This window comes from Carcharodon carcharias, chromosome 7 (assembly GCF_017639515.1).
Source record: "Carcharodon carcharias isolate sCarCar2 chromosome 7, sCarCar2.pri, whole genome shotgun sequence".
Classification (NCBI taxonomy): domain Eukaryota; kingdom Metazoa; phylum Chordata; class Chondrichthyes; order Lamniformes; family Lamnidae; genus Carcharodon; species Carcharodon carcharias.
In genome coordinates, this window is record NC_054473.1 from 7,655,173 (window position 1) to 7,678,122 (window position 22,950).

General features: G+C 42.3%; 1 protein-coding gene across 1 annotated transcript in view; it reads right to left on the reverse strand.

Annotated features, from left to right (window-relative positions):
• The window catches only part of txnrd3 (thioredoxin reductase 3), a 52,078-nt gene extending 29,614 nt beyond the window's left edge, over positions 1-22,464 (reverse strand). Inside the window, exons 1-5 of the mRNA XM_041191249.1 lie at positions 22,176-22,464; positions 13,831-13,891; positions 8,680-8,789; positions 4,924-5,028; positions 2,338-2,410 (exon numbers count right to left, since the gene is read on the reverse strand). Of these exons, the coding sequence (XP_041047183.1) occupies positions 2,338-2,410; positions 4,924-5,028; positions 8,680-8,789; positions 13,831-13,891; positions 22,176-22,292 (466 nt within the window). The 5' untranslated portion in view covers positions 22,293-22,464. The remainder of the gene's footprint in view (positions 1-2,337; positions 2,411-4,923; positions 5,029-8,679; positions 8,790-13,830; positions 13,892-22,175) is intronic.
• Positions 22,465-22,950: the final 486 nt, after the last annotated feature.

Here is a 22,950-nt window from a genome sequence, read left to right on the forward strand (position 1 = left end):
AAGAGGCAGCTCCACAAACACTCCCCAACGTCAATGGTGGAGTCTGGCAGGTCCATGCAAAGGGCCGAGGCAAAATACATCATTTGCAATCATCCAGAAGTGTCGAGTGGATGATCCATCCAGGCATCCTCCTGAGGTGCCTATCATCACAGATGCCAGTCTTCAACCAATTTAATTCACTCCACATGATATCAAGAAATGGCTGAATGCACTGCAAAGGTTATGGACCTTGACAACATTCTGGATACTGAAGGTTTGTTCTCCATAGCTATCCACGTCCCTAGCTGGGCTGTTGCAGTACAGCCACAACACTGGCATCTACCTGGCAATGTGGAAAATTGCCTATGTATGTCCTGTCCACAAAAAGCATGACAAATCAACAGGCCAATTACCACCCCATCAGTCTACCCTCGATCATCAGCAAAGTGATGGAAGGAGTCATCAACAGTGTTTCAAGCGGCATTTACTCAGCAATAACCTGCTCACTGACGCTCAGTTTGACTTCTGCCAAGGTCACTGGCTGGTGACAATGTTTGGCTGTTAAAGTTGGTCCATGAAGAAGAGTGATAAGGCTCAAATATGATTAAGTGTACTGAAAAGCCTCAGAAGGATATTACATTGTGCCACGGACAGTCAAAGCAGACAAACGAGTGGGTGCTCGGGAAAGTTGGTGTTAAAAGGAACTCGTTTGAGGCAGTGTTGGAAGGAAGCTCACATATTTTGAACACATGGTGCAAACAGGAGGGGAGTGCTTGGGGGAAAAAAGAGGTAATGCAAGGCAGAACATCTGGAAAACATGCACAAGGTAGACCCAGGATGGCATGGATAGATAATGTCAGAATGTGGACTGGCCTCTCAATGGGGCAAGCAGTGAGGGCAGTGGAGAATAGAAATCAGTCGAGAAAGATTGTTCATAGTGCGGCCAGCCCTCAGAACGAGGACGGATGAAAGACAAGACAAGGTCATCCAGCTGCAGGCCTCATCACAGCCTTGATCCAAACAAGGATAAAACAGCCGAATTAAAGTGCTGAGGTGAGTGACTGCCCTAGACATCAAGGCAGCATTTGACAGAGTGTAGCAAAATTGAAGTCAATGGGAATTAGGGGTAAACTCTCCATTAGTTGGGAGTCATAATCTAGCACAAAAGGAAAACAATAGTGAACGTGGAAGCCAATCAGCTCAATCGCAGGACATGGATGAAGCAGTTCCTTAGACTAGTGTCATAGTCCCAATCATCTTCAGCTACTTCATCAATAACTCTCCTTCCATCATAATGTCAGAATTGGGGGTGCTCGCTGATAATTGCAAGTATTCAGTACCATTCACAACTCCTCAGATACTGAAGCAGTCCGTGCCCACATGTAGCAAGACCTGGACAACATTCATGCTTGGGCAGACATGTGAATGGGGTGCCAATCAAGCGCGCTGCCTTCTGGGTGATATCTTGAGCATTGTTGGAGCTGCACTCATCCAGGCAAGTAGGGAGTATTCCATCACACTTTATTCTTTTTTATGGGATGTGGGTGTTGCTGGCTAGGCCAGCACTTTTTGCCCATCCCCAATTGCCCTTGTTCAGAGGGCTTTTAAGAGTCAACCACATTGTCATGGGACTGGAGTCACATGTAGGCCAGAGTCAGCTAAGGACAGCAGATTTCCTTCCCTAAAGGGTATTAGTGAACCAGGTGGTTGTTTTTTTTAAAACGACAATGGTTTCATGATCCTGATTAGACTTTTAATTCCACATTTTTATTGATTTCAAATTCCACTATCTGCCATGGTGCCGGGTCTCCAAAGCATTACCCTGGGTCTCTGGAATACCAGTCCAGTGACAATACCGTTACACCACCTGACTCCCCAATTGCCTGACTTGCGCTTTGTAGACGGTGGACAGGCTTTGCAGAGTCAGGTGGTGAGTTACTCACTGTAGGATTCCTAGCCTCTGGCCTGCTCATGTTGCCACAGTATTTATATGGCTAGTCTAGTTCAGTTTCTGGTCAATGGTAACTTCCCAGGATGTTGATAGTAGGGATTCAGCATTAGTAATGCCATTGAATGTCATGGGGCAATGGTTAGATTCTCTCATGTTGGAGATGGTCATTGCCTGGCACTTATCTGGCACAAATGTTACTTGCCACTTGTCAGCCCAAGCCTGGATATGATCCAGGTCTTGCTGCATTTGGACATGGACTGCATATATATAGCAAAATAAGATCTTAAAACCAATCTAAAGCCTGGTTAGGTAGTGAAAGTTCTCTCTAAATCAGTGATTAACCTTAAATATATGTAGAAATGTATGAAAAAATATCAGCTAAAATAAGGGCAGGCAAAAAAACCTACCCCATGAAGTTCCCATAGGTGTCGGCACAACATAGTCAAGCACCAAGACTTTTCTTCCAAGGTTTGCAGCTTCCTTAAACAGTAAACACACATTTTATTCATTTTAACCAAAAATATGAGTCAAGATTTATTCTATTAAATCCAATAGGCAATTCAGTCAAATCCAATATATTGGACATAATCAGTCTAAAATTGCCAGGACAAAAATCTCAATATTCAAGCACAGAAAAGCGTTAAAATCTACAGTTAATAAGTATCTAAAGGTCTTCAAGACAGTTCAGTTATATCAAGAATGCTGGTAACTGCCAAATGAAATATTTTACTTGCGCTGAGTGAATGGAGCTGGTTCAGAGTAGTCCTGCATAACTCTCAAAACGTGGCACTGAATTAGCTTTTCTCCCCCACACTGACCTGAAAATCACACTGGTTATGCAAGCATCCAATAAAAGCTATTCACCCTTGCAAAATATCCTGAAGCCATTTGATTCAATATTGTACTAGATTATATAGTACTAGTGAAGAGCAAGGTCTGTCCCCTGTTGCAAAAGACCATCTCTTTATCAAAGATGATTGTCCCTCTATGGATCAGTGCCTACTCTCTCCTTTCCACATCACACCCCTAGAAAAATGTCCCAAGGTACTTTATATTTTCAAAAGGTGCAACAATTGTAACATATGCTTTATAAAACCAAAAAAAAAGTAGGAATTGGCCAAAGCTGTCACCAAATTCAGGGTCACATTAAATATTGATACTCTTCATAATCTAAAGAATGAGCCCTTTCATTCCATACTACTACTCCATGAGTCTTTAGAATTCTCTTTTTTGTAACCACATGCACAAGAATCTCTTCATCTTTTCAATAAAATTGTGCAGAGTGGCATCCTTCACTACTTTACCAACATACTAAGCTAGACATGATATCAAACATATAACATACCACCACCGAGGCACAGTAGCAACAGTGTGTACCATCTACAAGATGCACTGCAGAAATTCACCAAGGCTCCTTAGACAGCACCTTCCAAATCCACGACCACTACCACTTAGAAGGACAAGGGCAGCAGATAGATGAGAACATCTCCACCTGGTGGTTCCCCTCCAAGTCACACACCATCCTGACTTGGAAATATATCACCACTCCTTCACATGGACTGCAACGGCTCAAGGCGCAGCTCACCACCACCTTCTCTAGGGCAACTAGGGATGGGCAATAAATGCTGGCCCAGCCAGCAAAGCTCACATCGCATGAACGAATTTTTAAAAATCCACCATACACCTGTTTATGCTTGGTTTTAGAGCCTCGCCTTGCTTCAACATACTGAGGCTAAAGTAGCAAATACAACAACCTGCATTTATATAGTGCCTTTAACATACTAAAATGTCCCAAAGCACATCACAGGGATATTAACAAAATTTGACACAGATACTCAACAGGATAATGGAATAGTTGACCAAAACTAGGTTAATGGAGGAGAGAGGTGCAAAGAGATAGAGCATTTTAGCAAGGGAGTTATAAAGCTTATGGCATAGTTAGCTGAAGGCACAGCCACCAACGATGAGAGCAACGAAAAATCTGGAATGCACAAAAAGTCAGAATTGGGAGAAGCGACACCATGGAGGAATTTGAAAACAAGGATGGGAACTTTTAAAAATTGAGATGTTTCTGAGCCAGGAACCAATGTGGATCAGAAAGCAGGCCCTGGTGCAAGTTAGGATACATAGAGCAGGTTGGATGAGCTCAAGTTTACGGAGGGTGCAAATGGGAGGGTGGCCAGGAGGAAATTAGAATAGTTACATCTAGAGAAGGCAAGCATGGATGAGAGTTTCTGCAAATGGCCTGTGGCAGAGGCAGAGATAGGCAATTACATGGAGGTGGAAGTCGGCAATCTCAGTGATGGAAGCCTGGCTATTGGTTTCTTTGATAGTCAGTGGTAAAGAATTAAAAAGTTATTGCCAGCTGTTACCATCAACTGCAGAGAATATACATTTCAGTCTGGCATTCTGATGGTATCATTATACAATCAAGCAATCAGCCATGGCTCAGTGGTAGCACTTTAGCCTTACATGAGTTTAAACCCAACTCAAACCCCATCTTCATGAGCACTGTCAGAGACGCTGTCTTTTGGATGAGATGTTAAACTGAGGTCGTCTGCCCTGAGATAGAGAAAAAGCTAAATATTACAGGTTCTGTAAATCTGAAATAAAGAGACAGAAAATGCTGGCATTGAGCAGGATAGACAACATCTATGGAGAAAGAGTAAATGATTCAGTTCAACCTTTTGTCACCATCTGCCTGTACGCTGGGCAAGAAAAGGTGCATTGACTTGTAGGGCACACAGGTCCACTTTCAAGTGATCAGGAACAATCAAAATCAAGATCATGTAGCATAAATTCAAAACTCTTTTAACTCGTCAATAAAGTCTGACATCAATCGGATAGGATGGGCTGGGTCACAAAGCAGCCTCTGCCAAGTTTCACATGTAATGTACTCCAATTGTAGCAATTCCATGGACGGCTACTATCAGCTTCTATTTTCCAGTATTTGTTTTTACCACCTGTATAAAAGCCAGCTGTGTACACTATACCTTTGAAGCTGCAAGTCCTCCAGAACCACCGCCGATAACTATGAGGTCATAATCATACAGTTCACCTCCCTCCAAAAGTTTCTTCAACAAGCCATCTTCATAAGCCTGCAGGAAAAACACAACTACTGAAGTATACTTCACATGGTTTATTTTGCTTAAACTCCACGGCAACGCCATTAAACAGCAGAGGCAAAGGTATCAAAGACAGCCCAATACAGAAAATGCAAGGATCGCACTTGCACAGTGGGGGAAGGGGGCTGCTCACTGGCTTGATTTCTGGGATAATGGGGTTGTCTTTACAAGGAAAGGTTGAGCAAATTGGGCCTATACTCATCGGAGTTTGGAAGAATAAGAGGTGAGCTTAATGAAACATAAGATTTTGAGGGCTTCTCAGTAGATTCTGATAGGATGTTTCCCGTTGGGGAATCAGAGAACTCGGAGGCACAGTTTCAAAATAAGAGGTCTCCCATTTTGATGGAAAGGAGAAGGAACTTCTTCTCTTAGAGGATCATTAATCTTTGGAATTGTCTTTCACAGAGAGTAATGGAGGCTGAATTACTGAATATATTCAAACATTAAGTTAGACAGAATTTTGACCTACAAGGGAGTCAAGGGTTACTTTAACATGATCTGCCGAGAAGCTCTATTTGCAGCTGAAATATTTAGCGACCGCCTTAGTGCCCTCAGAGACAGGGTGTTTGGCTAGTTCCCCAGGCAGCAGGAGGCACACAGTGGTCTGGATCTCGCAAGAGGAGATGGTCCGCCATTTGCTGTAGGGGATCAGGCGGAAAGCCTCACAGGCAACGCGCTCGAAGGTGTAATTGACGAATGAGTTAATGACACTCGTGGCTAAAGAGGAGATGCCGCTATTGGGGTGGACCTGCTTTAGCACCTTGTAGATGTAGATGCTGTAGCTCTCCTTCCTGCTTTTCTTGCACTTTTTCTCACCTTTGGCACATTTCTTGGTGCCTGCTTTCTTTGGCTGCCACATCAGGCATGGGGGCAGGCAGGAAAGTGAAGTTAAGGGCACAATCAGATCAGCCATGCTCTTATTGAATGGCAGAACAGACCTAAGAGACCAAATAGCCTATTGCTGTACCCATTTCTTATGCTTCCCCAATGATGACAGAAAAGGGATTTTTAATTTATCCCAAACTTGCTACAGGAATGGATAGTGCTCCATTTGTCAAGTCACTTGCAGATTGTTGGGTACCAAACTTAAATATTGTATTAGGCTCTCATTTATTTTTCAGCCGTCTTCAGGGAATGGGGAAAATGAACTATTTGCCAAATATATCTTAAACTGCCACTTTGATTGTACAGTTGGGCTTGTAATTTTCACCAAGTTACCTCCGCTCTTTCTCCCTCTGCTCTTTCTCCCTCAAAAATATCAAGTTGGGGAGGACAATGACAAAATTGTGACCCATCACAACCAACAACAGAACACATTTGAAAATTAAATTTGTATTCCACATGCTTCATTTTAAAAATGCTGTGGCTGTGTGGAGTAAAACTGAAATGGACTCTTCTTCCCAAATGCAAGTGCCCTCTACCTACCTCAGCAATTGGTTGTCATAATTTTCATGGTAATATGATATGCAATCAGTTTTTTTAGTTTGCTAAAACTTCAAGGCCTAGAATATGAAAACATGAGAATGGAACTAAAAATATTCTACTCAATGTTAACTAGTTACACAATACATCCTATATATGTTATGCCACTGTTGTGCAACATGTAATGAGCATCCAGTATTAGTGAAGCTCAGCTGCAGGGTCTACAATTGTCAATAAAGTTGCCAAACAATATCAGCATTACCACCAATTCACACATTCCAAGGAAGCAACACAATCACAGCGCTGAAAAATTGAGGTCAGTTATCACAACCTTAAAATGTTAATGTTACAAAATAGATTTTTTTAACCAGCTTACTCAATGTCTCCCGTTATATAAAGAAATGTGTTTTCTCTCTTCTCCATCCCCCTTAATTTTGAGGGCCTCTGAGAAAAACACAGCCATGCCCAGCAAGGTTAAAACTTCGATAAAAACAAAAAAACTGCGGATGCTGGAAATCCAAAACAAAAACAAAACAGAATTACCTGGAAAAACTCAGCAGGTCTGGCAGCATCGGCGGAGAAGAAAAGAGTTGACGTTTCGAGTCCTCATGACCCTTCGACAGTTCTGTCGAAGGGTCATGAGGACTCGAAACGTCAACTCTTTTCTTCTCCGCCGATGCTGCCAGACCTGCTGAGTTTTTTCAAGGTTAAAACTTCCTTCATTTTTGTTTCTTCCTTTAACCCACCGTGCTGATCAAGTGCAATTTGGATAATAGAAAAACACTGCATCATTGATTGCTACTTTATTTAGCCCAACCTGTCTACATCACCAAAAGAAAAGGTGAATTGTAAGGCAACCAGGGAAAATATAATCCAGCCCATCTAACCTTTGCTGATGTGTCTATCTTCTCTTTGCTTCTATCTTTTAATTACTCCATTTATTACCAGTCGTCCACCCATTTAAATATTACCTTTTGACTTCTTTCCCCTTTTGGATTTTCACTAAAGTTACTCCTCCCATTGCTCACAATTTGCTGTCTTCCTTCCTCAAGGACAGAAAGCACTTATTATTGAAATTAATGTTCCCCACTTTCAATCTGCCAGAGAAAGAAAAAGTCAAGTCAGAACCATGCCCTGAAACAAACCAACTACCAACAGCAAACAAACATTACAATCAAAAACATAATTAAGGACATGTGCACCAGTAATTCTTCCATCACAATATATAAGCTCTAAAGACAAGTCTCTGTCTGTTGTAAATCTATTTAGAAAACAGCTCTTTCCATATCCTAGGCTCAACCTCTGACTTGCGCTCAGTTCACAGATTTAGGTTGCAGCAGTTGCAAGGCATTACAAATCATTCTTTGTAACACTAGTCATAAAGCAAAGGAAAAAAAAAAGGACAAGGTTTCTACTCTTCAGATGCCCTACCCATCAACTCTCTTGGCAAGAGGTACACAGATCAGGATGGAAGAGGCAATAAAAGTAGAGAGAGTAAAGGCCAGCTATATTCCATTAGGAACTTCCCTCACACACCAAGTGTTAAACATATCCTCAATCCCACTAATTTCAAAATGTTTGGACAATGGGAAATGAGATATCCAAATGAAAGTAACGCTCTCTACGTTGATGTCGTCCAGAAACCTCCCTGCCCAATTTATTTTGTGAGCACAGTGTAGGGCAACAATACACACAAATCGATAAGAACACCACAGCCAAGTCAGATCCTGCACACATTTAGTGTCAGAATATGTAACTTTGCAATAAGGACCTCTGCCTAACAATTGGATACAGAACCCCTGGCTGCTTTCTCTTCCTATCCCTGGTACAGAGCCCAAATGTACACCCCCAACACAGCATTAGGTGCTATGAATTAATCTGGAACAGAAAAAGGAATAAAACTCAACTTTCTTGGTCTATATTGTTCCAATACCACACCAGACATTTACCAAGGAAGTTCAAATACCTATTTGAGGTGAACTCCATAGCCAAATATGCAAATTTAAAGAACAGTTCAGAACACGGTTTCTGAAAACTGGAAGTTGGAATGCATTTATAAATAATGACAAATAAAGCAGAAATAATAAACACTTAACAGAGCTAGACAATTACAGTTATTTCCTTTACAAATTTATTAATTTCAGGTGTATATTTTTTTTTATTAGTGGTCAGGTGTATACATTTTCACCAATAAGTCATTACCTGCATAGTTTTGTCACACCCACCCACATGAGCCTTGTTAACAAACACACTGGGAACAGTCTTCTGGCCAGTCATTTCTTGCAACACATTCTGCATATTAGTTCCCTCTTCTGTAAAAAAAAAGCCACACGCAAAAAAGTACAACTTTGTATCATGAAAGCAAGATGACCAAACACACATTCTATAATGTTAATTTGTAATACACAAGACTGGTGTGTTGATAAAGTGCAGCCTACTCAAATGCCCTAACTTGATTAGCACCTGACTTTAAAAAGTGGCCGGAGACTGCTTTGGAATGCTAGTAAAGGAGGAATGGATAAAGCATCATATAAACTGACCTGCACCAAACAAGAAAGGACTTGTAGGTGTGGGCTTCTCTGTGCTGAATCATATATATGGCAATTGCTGATGCAGTCCAAACTGTCTGAGAAAGAGCGAGGACACAGGCTGGTGAAATAGGTAGACATAACAGATACAATTTAATGAGAGTAATTGTGAAGTGATTTTAATGAGTGACTTCAGTTACGTAGAAGGATTGGAAAACCTGGAACTGTTGTTGTTGGAGCAGAGAGGGACATATAGATATTCAGGAATTGAGAGGTTTTGACATAGGAACAAAGGAAGGAAACTGTTTCCTTTAACCAACAGGTCAGTAACCAGAGATTATGATTTAAAGTAACTGGTAAGAGAACTGGGTGGGAAACATTTCAATGCAGAGGGTTAAGATCTGGAAGGCACGACCTGAAAGGGTGGTAGAAGCAATTCAAAAACAGCATTGAACATTTAATTAGAGGAATAGTTTTCAGGGATATGGGGGAAAAACATCTCAGCATGGGGCTACGTTAGAGAACCCTTTCAAAGAGCCGGCATATTCTATGAAAACAAGTTGTGAGGAGGATACAAAGTTTACAAAGGGATATAGATAGGTTAAGTGAGTGGGAAAAACTTCAGTAAATGTGGGAAACTGTTAGGTTGCCCACTTTGGTAGGAAGAATAGAAAAATAGAATATTATTTAAATTGAGAGAGACTGCAGAATGCCACAGTACAGGGGGATTTGGTTGTTCCTGTACACGAGTCACAAAAAGTTAGCATGCAAGTACAGCAAGAATTAGGAAGCCAAACAGACTCTTGGCCTTTATTGCAAGGAGGATGGAGTAAAGAAGTAGGGGAGTCTTGCTAAAACTGTACAGGGTATTGATGAGGCCACACTAGTGGAATCACCAGGAAAGTGGTATTGAGCAAACTGTTGGAGCTGCCGGGGGACAAGTCCCAAGGTCCTGATAGACTTCATCCTAGGTCATTAAAAAGAAGTGGCTAGTGAGGTAGTTGATGCATTGGTTTTAATTTTCCAAAATTTCCTAGATTCAGGAAAGGTTCCATTAGATTGGAAAATATCAAATGTAACTCTATATTCAAAAAGTGAGGAGACTGAAAGCCAGTTAGCTTAACATCTGTTATAGGGAAAATGTTAGAAGCTATTATTAAAGATGTTATAGCAGGTCACTTAGAAAAACTCAAGGCAATCAGGTTTTATGAAAGGGGAATCATGTTTAACCAATTCATTGGAGTTCTTTGAAGGTGTCAAGGCTGAGATTGGCCGATTTTTAATCAGTGAGGGAATCAAGGGTTATGGGGAAAAGGCAGGAAAGTGGAGTTAAGGATTATCAGATCAGCCATGATCTTATTGAATGGCAAAGCAGACCCGATGGGCCAAATGGCCTACCTCTGCTCCTACATCTTATGGTCTTACATGCTGTGGATAACGGGCAGCCGGTGGATGCACTGCACTTAGATTTCCAGAAGGTATTTGATAAGATGCCACGTCACAAGTTACAGAAAATAAAAGCTCATGGTGTAGGGGTTAGCATTCTGGCATGGACAGGAGATTGGCTGGCTAACAGAAAACAGAGTTGGCATAAATGGATCCTTTACTGGTTGACAGAGTGTGACGAGTAGTGTGCCACAGGCTTCAGTGCTGGGGCCTCAACTTTTTACAATTTATACAAATGACTTGGATGAAGGGGCCGAAGATATGGTTGCTAAATTTTCTGATGACACAAAGATAGGTGGAAAAGTAAGCTGTGAAGGGGACATAAGGAGGCTACAATAGGACATAGGTAGGTTAAGTGAGTGGGCAAAGATCTGGCAAATGAAGTATAATGTGGCCAAATGTGAAGGTGTCCATTTTGGCAGGAAGAATAAAAAATAAGCATATTATTTAAATGATGAGAGATTGTAGAGCCCTGAGATTCAGAGGGATCTGGGTGTCCTAGTACATGAATCACAAAAGGCTAGTATGCAGATACAGCAAGTAATTAGGAAAACTAATAGAACATTATCACTGATTGCAAGGGAAATGGACTACAAATGTAGGGAGGTTATGCTTCAGTTGTACAGGACACTGATGAGACTACATCTGGAGTACTGTGCAGGTCTCCTTATTTAAAGAAAGATGTAAATGTGTTAGAAGCTGTGCAGAGATGCTCTACTAGACTAATACTGGGAATGGGTGGGTTGTCTTATGAGGAAAGGCTGGACCGGTTATCCACTGGAATTTAGAACAGTAAGATGCGACCTAATCGAAACCTTTAAGATCCTGAGGGGTCTTGACAGGGTGAATGTGGAGAGGGTGTTTCCTCTTGTGGGAGAATCTAGAACTAAGGGCCACTGTTTAAAAATAAAGGGGTCCCTCATTTAAGACAGAGATGAGGAGAATTTTTTTTCCCCTCAGAGGGTCATGAGTCTTTGGAACTCTCTTCCTCAAAAGGCAGTGGAAGCAGAGTCTTTGAATATTTTTAAAGCAAAGGTAGATAGATTCTTCATAAGCAAGGGGATGAAAGGTTATCGGGGTAGGCGAGAGGTTACAATCAGGTCAGCCATGCTCTTATTGAATAGCAAAGCAGGCTCGAGAGATTCATAGGTTCACAACTGGACTAGAGTTTTGGTCACCTTACTTAAGCAGGGACATACTTACGTTGGAAGCCATTCAGAGCAGGTTCACTAGGCTAATTCCTGGGATGATGGGTTCGTCTTATTCAGAAAGGTTGAGCAGGTTGGGCTGAGACCCATTGATGTTTAGAAGAATGAGAGGTGATCGAAAGTGGTAGATGCTGAGAGGATGTTTCCTCTCGTGGAGGAACCTAGAGCTGGGTGGGGCAGAGTTTAAATTAAAGGGGTCTCCCATTTAAGATGGAGATGAGGAGGAATTTCTTCTATCAGAGGGTCACTAGCGTTTAGAACTCTCTTTTCCAGCAAGCAGTGGAAACTGGGTCATTGAATTCAAAGCTGAGTTAAGACAGATTTTTGATTGACAAGGGAATCAAGGGTTATGGAGGAATAGGCAGGAAAGCAGAGTTAAGGCCACATCAGATCAGCCATGATCTTACTGAATGGCCAAGCAGGAACAAGAGGCCGGATGGCCTATTCCTTCCGTTCTTAAGTTTTCAAATTTGAGGTTTCGGGTTGGTGATCTTGATCGTTCAAAAGTAACTTCAGAGATAAAAATCCCACTGCTCTACACATCATGTAGCTATCAAGGGTGCGGTCTGAAAGTTGTTTAAACAATCACAGGAAAGAACCCTCAGTTCATTTAGTCTGCCAATTATCCACTCATGGAATATTATTCATGGAATCTCTTACCTCACTGTTTGAGGGGCCTTACTGTGCATAAATATCTGCCACATTTCAAAATATTTCAAGTGACTATACTTTTAACTGTAGATAATCAGCTGTAAAGTGCTCTGGGACATCCGGATGACACAAAAAGTACTTTTGCCTTTCTAAACCCATCTCCTGTTTGACAAGCTGCCATTGATGAAGTATTAAGAAAAATACAACTGAATTGTCCATTTGTATTTAGTTTTCATATGTTAAACCAGGCCCCTGGTCCTAGAATTGTAATATATACCTGTGTAAAAGTCGATTGCATATAAGAGTTGACCCCTGATTTCTGGCTTTAAAAAAATAATTTTTCATATAATACTTAAAAACAAAAAATGCTGGAAATATTCAGTTTGGGCAACATCTTTGGAGATGAACAGAGTTAACGTTTCAGGTGGATAAGAGTGGGAAAGAAAAAGAATAAACTGCTGGCAGGGACGCTGCTTTCTCCATTGTTTGCGGATTCTTTTGAGATTCATGTTAGATGTGCCAGGAAGGTGCTTTAGTTGAAAATTAGCCCCTCGACAACATTATTCATAATATTACTGATGTAAACGTCGACCTCTTAACTTTTAGACTAAAAACATGGTCTCAAAATCCAACTTCTACACCAGTATATACAGTCTTTAAAACAAGTTTGCTTTGCTTTACAAATTACCAAATTCAGTCATATGTGCAAGTCTCTCCTACTTCTTCAAAAGATAATCATTCAATAGCTCAGTTCTCTGAATTCTGTAGCTCACTCAACATCTCTAAATGGCAGGATTTTTGTTTTAAATTAAAAAAGGGATGAAAAATGGTCAAAATACTCCAATATAAATGAGGATTTTTAAAAAAAAATAAGCTTAGCTAGTTGTGATCTGGAATGCACTGCTTGTTACTATTGAATTTCCATCCACCACCCTTTCAAAGAGAATTGGATAGATACTTGAAGGGAAAAATATTGTGGGGCAATGGTGAAAAAGCAGGGAAGTGGATAGGCCAAATAGCCTCCTTCTATGCTGTATCAATGAATCTACCCATATTATTTTGCCCTATGCTATACACCATTCCCTGACAAAGACAGAAGATTAGTTAAGTTATTTCAGATCTACACTTGGGAACAACCAATTTACTTCCTGCCGACAAAATAACCACTCAGGCATGCTGGAGTATTTCCATTCTCCTTGGATAGTATACACACTGTTAGTGCTTTCACAAGAGGAAATAAAATTAAGGAATAAGGGAGGCATAAATATGATACAGTTTAATTCTTTATTGTGTACTTTAGTCATAATAGCTATCTGCAAAACAAAAGTTTGGACTGGAATTTGAATATTTTTCCCTTGCTCTGCATGACTCTGCACTTTTCCATTTCAAATTGAAGCTCTACTGAAGGTCAAATATACACTGATAACATGTGACAGCATGTTAAATATTAAATAGTATCTTGAAATGAAATAGGATAACAAACTCTTACTGACAAAACTTAAAAGCTTAAAGAATGTTACCTAGTAAATCAAGTTCCACAACATGTATATCAACGTCCAGGGCGCTAAACAGTTCTTTAACCTATATAAAACAAAATACAACACATTATGAAAAGAAGCCGGGGCTACAAGAACTGAAGATTTCCACATTCATCACGTTTGGAGGAACACTACAATGTACAGTACTCTGCACCACAAATCAATGTAGAAAAACACTGGGCTTATACATTATCCCCTCATCCAGAAGGTACGAACTCCAGCTGGGATATGCTTCCACAAGCGGTAGCAGTGTTCCAGAACCTCAACCATGAAAGAATCGTTTATGCAAACAGAGAAATAAGGAAGCCTATTTGGCCTTGGACAGCATCCCACAGCCAAGCCGATCCTGCCAGTCACATTTTCCAGGAGTAATAGCTTTCAGGGCTGAGACCCCTGGACAAATATATTCACTCACACTCCAGACCAAAGACAAAAGGCCAGACTGTGTGTATAATCTTCTCCCCTGATGAGATAACAAAACTCACTATAGGACAGTAATGGATCCTAGGGCCTTAGATTCAATTGTTTGAGTGATGCAGGTTTACTTCAGAATGATTGGCTAAATTAAAACCTTAATTATGCTGTTAACTCCTGATGGCGACAAAAATACTGACAATAAAGAACTGTGAAAGGTTATGCTAATGACTCTTAACTGTGTTAAAAAGATTTAAGTACTTATTTAATCTTATTTAATCTTGTTTCAAGATGAGGTGTACAGCTGGGGGAGTTTATAAAGATAGGGGAAGATAAGATCATGCAGGGATTCAACCAACAGTGAAAATCAGCCCAATGAGGGGGATCTAATTACAACATCAGCTAGCACGGGAGCAAAGAGGAAAGTTTGGTAGTAAGCAATTTAGTAGAAAGAGAGTCTTTTTTAACATTCTTTCAAGGGTTGTGGGCCTCGCTGGCTAGGCCAGCATTTTCATTGCCCATTACTAATTGGACTCAAGGTGGTGGTGGTGGGCTGCATTCTTGAACTGTTATAGTCTAAATACACCCACAGTGCTGTTAAGGAGGGAGCTCCAGGATTTTGACCCTGCTACAGTCAAGGAACGGTCATATATTTCCAAGTCAGGGTGGTGAGTGGCTCGGAGGGGAACTTGCAGGTGGCGGTGTTCCCAAGCATCTGCAGCCCATGTCCTTCTAAGTGGCTGAGGTCACAGGTTTTGTAGGTGCTTTCCAAGGAGCCTTGATTAGTTGCTGCAGTGCATCTCGTAGATGGCACACATTGCTGCCACTCTGCTCTGCATCAGTGGTGAAGTGAGTGGATGTTGAATGTGGTGAATAGGGTGCCAATCAAGTGGGCTGCTTTGTCCTGGATAGTGCCAAGCTTCTTGAGTATTGATGGAGCTGCACTCATCCAGACAAGGGGAGAGTATTCCATCACACTCCTGACTTGTGCCTTGTAGATGGACAGGCTTTGGGGAATCAGGAAATGAGTTACTCTCTGCAGAATTCCTAGCCTCTGACCTGCTCTTGCATCCACAGCATTTATATGGCTAGTTCAGTTGAGTTTCTGGTCAATGGTAACCCCCAGGATGTTGATAGTGGGGGATTCAGTGATGGTAATGCCATTGAATGTCATGGGGAGATTATTAGATTCTCTCTTGTTGGAGATGGTCATTGTCCAGCACTTGTGTGGCGCAAATATTACTTGCCCCTTGTCAGTCCAAGCCTAGATATTGTCCAGGTCTTGCTGCATTTGGGCATCAACTGCTTTCAATGTTTCAATAATTGCAAATGGTGCAATTATCAGTGAACATCCCCACTTTTGACATTAGGATGGAAGGATGGTCATTGATGAAGCAGTAGAAGAAGGTTTGGCATAGGACACTACCCTGAGGAACTATTTTTATTCATGGGATGTGGGCTTCACTGGCTAGGCCAGCATTTGTTGCCCATCCTTAAGATGGGCAATTTAAGGTCATTTAAGTCAGCCACTTTGCTGTGGGTCTGGAGTCACATGTAGGCCAGACCAGGTAAGGACAGATTTTCTTCCCTAAAGGACATTAGTGAACCAGGTGGGTTTTTACAACAAACGACAATGGTTTCATGATCAGCATTAGACTTTTAATTCCAGATTTTTATTGAATTCAGATTCCATCTGCCGTGGAAGGATTCGAATCCAGGTCCCCAAAGCATTACCATGGGTCTCTGGATTACTAGTCCAGCAACAATACCACTACGCCATTGCCTCCCCGGCAGTGATGTCCTGGGACTGAGATGATCGACCTCCAAAAACCACAACAATTTCCTTTGTGCCAGGTATGACTACAACCGGTGAAAAGTTTTCCCCAATTCCCACCGACTGCAATTTTACTAGGGCTTCTTGATGTCGAGGGCAGTCACTCACCTCAAGAGTTCAGATCTTTTGTCCACGTTTGGACTAAGACTATAATGGGGTCAGGAGCCAAGTGGCTCTGGCAGAACCCAAACTGAGCATCAGTGGGCAGGTTATTATTAAATGCCGCTTGATAGCACTGTCGACGGTCCCTTCCATCACTTTACTGATGATCGAGAGTAGACTGATGGGGCAGTAAGTGGCTGGGTTGGATCCTACTTTTTGTGGACAGATCATACCTGGGCAGTTTTCTATACTACCAAGTAGATGCCAGTAACTGTACTGGAACAGCTTGGCTAAGGACACAGTTAGTTCTGGAGCACAAGTCTTCAGCACTATTACAGGGGTATTGTCAGAGCCCATAGCCTTTGCAGTATCCAGTGCCTTTCAGCCATTTCTTGATCTCTCATGGGAGTGAATTGAATTGGCTGAAGACTGGTATCTATGATGCTGGGGACCTCAGGAGGATGCTGTGATGGATCATCCACTCGACACTTCTGGCTGAAGATTAATGCAAATGCTTCAGTCTTGTCTTTTGCACTGATTGCAGGGCTCCCCCATCATTGTGTATGGGGATATTTATGGTGCCTCCTCCTCCAGTTAGCTGTTTTAATTGTCCACCACAATTCATGACTGGATGTGGCAGGACTGCTGCGTTAGATCTGATCCATTGGTTGTGGAATCACTTAGCTCTGTCTATCACTTGCTGCTTATGCTGTTTGGCACGCAAGTAGTCCTGTGCTGTAGCTTCGCCAGGTTGACACCTCATTTCTAGGTATGCCTGGTGCTGCTTCTAGCACACCCTCCTGCACTTTTCATTGACCCAGGGTTGACCTCCGGTTTGATAGGCAATGGTAAAGAGGGATATGCTGGGCCATGAGGTTACAGATTGTGGCTGAATACAATTCTGTTTCTGCTTATTGCCCACAGCGCCTTTGTGTGTCTGTGCGCACGTCTGTGCCTGTGCACCTGCACGCGCGTCTCTGTGTGCGTGTGTTGGTAGATAACCAGTTTTTGTGTGGGCTGTCTGACAGGACAACAGCACAAACTAAAATAGTCATTTGGTAATATAAAACTTGAATACTGCTGAAAAAAAGAGATGTCTAATCATTTCCTCTTGCACTCATCAGGACAATATAAGGGAAAGCATAATTTATACTATACATGGAGAGTACTGACTGGTTGGCAAGTGGCGTTATCATGGAGGATGCACCACTGATGGTGACTGACAGCTAATTGCCAAGCACTGTTTGAAATTTAAACCAGGCAGCTTGAACCTGATTGGTCACTGAGGACCTATGGCATAAATACATAGCATCACATTGGCTCTGAAATTCATTTGTGCGATTGGCAGAACATCTTTTTGGCGTCCTGTTTGTGGCAAATACCACTCCTGTTTGTACTGCCTATCACACAATTAAGTAATGTGGTATATGAATTTCAGTGCCAGTGTGATGCTAGGTATATAAGCCAAATGTCCCAAAGACTGGCGGATTGTATCAAACAGCACGACCCTGCCACTGTTCTCATTGGGCAGGGTACAGACCGTATCCAACCAGCCCGTGCTTGCAAAACTCAAAACACAGTATCCAACATTAGATGTGATCCCACGATTGAGGATTATTTAGCAAATGGTGTCCAATGTGCTAAGAATTATGCTGACAACCAATTTAAGATTGTCAGTCGGGTTCACAATGTGGTGCATTTGCGTGTACTGGAGGCTACATATATTAATGCACAGGGCCCTGTTCTTTGCAGACAGGAAGAGCATGTGCATACATTGCGCCTGTTTCAGCTAAACAAAATAAGCTACAGCCATTCACTGATTCATTCCTCAGAGCAATGCCTTGACCAATACCTTATATTGGTATTCTTGCGAGTGCCCTGATGAGTGCAAGATGAAAAGCTTAGACAATTAAAATCTTCACTTTTTCTTTGAGGGGTTGAGAAAAAAGGAAGATAGGAAAGTTTGTAGTTTCAACACCAACTGCTATCCTAGGATCCTGTAGATGGGATCTGCTTTGACTGTGATGTTTCCTGTAGTAGAACAGCACAATACCTTTTATATTCATGCAAATGATAGCCATTTGCAGCAGTGTGTTACCGGAACCAGTGGAACTGTACTCAGCATGAGAAGAAAAAACTGTACCCAGCATAGAAAGAAAAATTAAAGCATTATAGCAGAAACATTCAGGTATACTACCAAATAACGGAGATTATTTTATGCAAGTAGGGGGAAAGTTTAAAAAAGGAAAATGGCCGCAGCTTTTACCACTTCAATGAGTTCAATAATGCAGAGTAAACTGGAACTGAAAATTGATGCAAATTTAACATCCATTATTCAGGGAAAATGGATTGTTGGTGTACTTACTGAATTCATAAGGTACTACTTCTCCACACTTTAAGCTATAGAGGCAATTATTAGCCAGACTACTCTTACATTTGTCCACATTGTGAGTGAAGTGACAGCATAAATTAACCTTTCACATTTACCCAGCTTAAAAGAAAAATAGTAACACTTGTTTGTTATATATTTAGCTTTGCATTCCCCTCCACCCTACTTGAAAGAGAAAAGGACTTGCATTTATTTACAGCCAATAAAATACTTTTCTGACAGGTAGTCACTGTTGAAATGTGACAGCAAGCCAATTTGTGCACAGCAAGCTTTCACAAACAAAAATGTGATAATGGAAAGATAATTGGTTTTTAAGTGATGTGGATTGAGGGATACATCCTGGTCAAGAGACCAGGGAGAACTCCCCTGCTCATGCCAACCAATTCTGCGATGAAAACAGTGGTTTTCTTTGGGAAAGGAGGAACTTGCGGTGCACTTGTTTACGATAGTGTTCTCTCAACCCATGTTTATTTTCTCTCAGTTGTCTTTACACAAGATAATTGACCAGAAAAGAGTAAATGTATTCATTACATTGAAAAATGAAAAGGTCAAGTAGTAAAAACTTGATAAACAAAACCACCAGGAAACTTAAGATAATCGAAAAGGTCAGTGTTCGGAACATTCATTACTGAACATGCATGTTAAGACATGATTATTCATGCAATGACTACAAATGATTTGAACCTTGATAAGCAAAGCTCAAAGATTCTGACCAATCTAAATTCAATTTTATGATTTCATGTTTTTGGAACATAGCAAATTGATCTTCAGCAAGATGCCCAAATTAATCACTTATACCAATTTTATAGAACCAAGATTAATTTTATAAATACAGTACAATTTACCACACTTCACAAGCGCTTAAAATGGGGTCTGCTCCAAATGATTCAGCAAGTTTAACCAATGAGCGGAGACAGGCAGACTGGGAATTCTCAACTTGTTCTACACTGATCCAAAAGTGGAAGGGCATTTCAGTCACTGTAGGTTCAGCATGAGAAAGGCAACTGAACCAGAATTTCTGCCAATGGTAACTTTCTCTGTTGGCACTGTTCACAACAGCAGAAGTGGGTGCAACTATTAACTAGAGATTATTCCTGTACCTCCTTTGAAAGCTGATCCCTTTCCTTATACCATTTAACTCCCACCTACGCAAATATTTACCTCCTATTTTAAAAGATATTATGAATTCATTTCCACCGCTATTTCTGGGAGGGAATTCCATAACCTTACACCTCCCTTCATGTTTTGATAAATGTTTGCACTCCAGTTAGACTTGAAAGTTCTCCACCCACATACCCTCTTCCAAATAAAAGCAAAATACTGCGGATGCTGGAAATCTGAAACAAAAACAGAAAATCTGGAAAAACTCAGCAGGTATGGCAGCATCTGTGGAGGGAGAAACAGAGTCAAAGTTTCAAGTCCATATGACTCTTCTTCAGAGTTAAAGAGAGATAGAAGTGTGGAAGAAACCCTCTCCTAAAATTTGGCTCAATATCAAGTGCCCCGATTAGCTCTTCTAATCTTGTAATTGACCGCGCTAATTTCTCAAGCAGTTTCATTAATAAAACATTACATGCCAGTACGTTTCCTACATTATAACAGTATTACACTTTAAAAAGTATGTCAATGCCTCCAAAGCGCTTTGAAATATCCAGCGGGTGTGATAGTCTCTATATAAATACAAACCTTTTCAGGCATTATTATTTTAGTGGATCTATTCTGCACTCTATAGCAGGGAATAGCCTCAGGATATTGCAAAGTGCCACACACAAAGCAAACAGTTAAAGGGGATAAGGCAGAAATAACAACTTTATTTACATTGTAGCTTATCACATCATCAGGATGTCAGATGATCCTTGCATTGAGTGAATTACTTCTAAAGTGCAACCTCTATATGTAGGCAAATACAATAGCTGATATGCTTGCATTCTACAAACAGTGATTGACATAAGTGACCAGTTAATTTGTTTTGGTTGTGCTTTTGGTTGGCTCATTGAGGGAGCAACACTTCTGTTCAAACAGCACCACGAGATAGATCTTGTACATTGTGAACAAACATACAAGTCTTCAATTTAAAAATCTCATCTCAAAGACAGCACTTTGAATAATTGCACACTCTTTCCCTCAGTATTATGTTAATACAAATCCTGGAGTGTGCTTGAACCAATTCAGGGATGCAAGCTTTGATCATGAGAAATTGTCACATTCACCTTTATGCATTTAAAGCATTTGAATATGTAGTAGCCTATCTCATGCATTTGTGAATAGAGTTAAGCTTTGCTGTGATGCTCTGCACAATCACATAGCCTGAAAAATCTAAATTCACAGATATATCCTTGGGCAAGATAATGGATGTTTGATAGTGCAAAGTTGTACATACAAAGAGCAGGAATGGGCCATTCAGGCCCTCCTGAGCCTGGTCTGCCATTCAGTAAGATCATAACTGATTGGATAGTGGTCTCAACTCTACTTTCCTGTCTACCCCTGATAACCTGACTCCCTTGTCAATCAAGAATCTAACTCAGCCTTAAGAATATTCAATGACTCTGCCTCCACTGCTCCAGTAAGATTACCATGTCTGCAAATTAACATTTCAGGGGGTTTTTCTTGAAGTAATTAAAACAAGGAAATGACTTAGAACATTTTGCCAATTGCTACATGCAACACATTACCATCCTACCACATTCACCTAGGAGTCAGAGGTCCTACTCCGAGACCCTGAGCACACAATCTCAGCTATCACTCCTAGTGCAGTGCTGAGCGAGTGCTACACTGTCTTCCAGATGAGACAAAGCGCCCCCCCCCCACCATCACCGCCACCCCCTGCTCTCTCTCTCTCTCTCTCTCTCAGGTGAGCATAAAAGATGCCACTATTCAAAGCGCAGGGGTGGTTCTCCCCAGTGTTCCAGGGCCACTATCTGCCTACCCTTCAACCAACATCACCCAAACAGATCACGTTAGTGATGACCACCACCACGGTCTTGTTTGTGGGATCTTGCTGTGCAAAATTGGCAGTCGTGCCTCCCACATTCCCACAGTGACAACGCTTCCAGAAGAAAAAAAATAATAACGCTTCGTTGGCTGTGAAGCGCTTTGGGGCATCCTGAGCTTGTGAAAGGCTCTATAGAAATAGGAAGCCCTTCACTTGGCCAAGGTTATCAGTGGTGGGGGGGGGGGTGGGGGGGGAGAGGGAACAGGATGGAATTACACCCTCCAGCCGGGGGGGGCGCGCTACAGCAGCGTGACATGTTTACATAGGCAACTCCAATTATAGCAGCAGAGGCAGGAATACATAATAAACATGTTCTGGGGAAGAGTCACAGGGACTCGGAAACGTTGACTCTGTCTTTTCTCTCCGCAGATGCGGTCAGACCTGCTTTGAGCTCTTGTTTGCCTTTCACGTTTCCGGCAGTGTCCTTTTGCCTTTATGATAGATAAACACAAGGGCGGTAAATCGGGTGGGCGGGAGGGTCTGACTCTGCAGCCCACGCTCTGGGTCCCGCGCCAGGAAAGGTATTTTTAACCCTTCCCCCCTTCCCCCCACCCCCCACCCCCCACCCTCGAAAGGCCGCGGGGCCCCGGACTCACCTTCTTGCAGTACGGACAGAAAGTCTTGCTGAACACCAAGACCCGGTGCGAGTCGATGAGGCGCTGGATGCGGAGTTTGAGCTCCTCGGGAGAGGCGGTGGAGCCGGTCGGAGCCATGGTGCCCGGGACCGGGACCGGGAGGAGGAGACGACACAAGTAATAAAATCACCTCCGCCGACCTACTTTTTTACCTCACGAAAAGCATCAATTCAACCAACAGGAAACGGCAACCGATTCTCGGGCAAAGGGGTGGGTGGGTGGGTGGGGGGGCGGTGAAATGACTTGGCGGCCGGGAAAGGTTCCCGAAGCTTCTCTCTCACTCTCTCTCTCTCTCGCTCTCTCCCGCTGTCCGCTCTGCAGCCCCACGCGCGCGCGCGCCACACACACACCGCCTCGCGACCGACTCCGAGCCACTGCGCATGCTCCGCCTCCCTCCCTCCTGAGCCGACTCCGGCATTCGCCCGAAGGGGTCCTTGGGCTGATGGACGTGCGACTCCCCAATTTGCCGCCCCCCACCACCAACCCCACTCCACTTCACCCCTCCTCCTCCTCCCCCTCCTCCCCTTCCCTCCCCCCCCCCCTCCTCCCTCCTCCTGCAGCTAAACAAAACCATTAACCATCCTCAATGGGAAAATTTAATTCTATTTTGTCTCTGAAAGATGTTGCAGGACCCCTCGGGCACTGCGGAAGACGCACCCTGGTAAGTTCTGATGTCTGTTTCCAGGGCAACTTGGGGCAAGAGGCATCACCTCCATCCTCATCACTGACCCCCCCC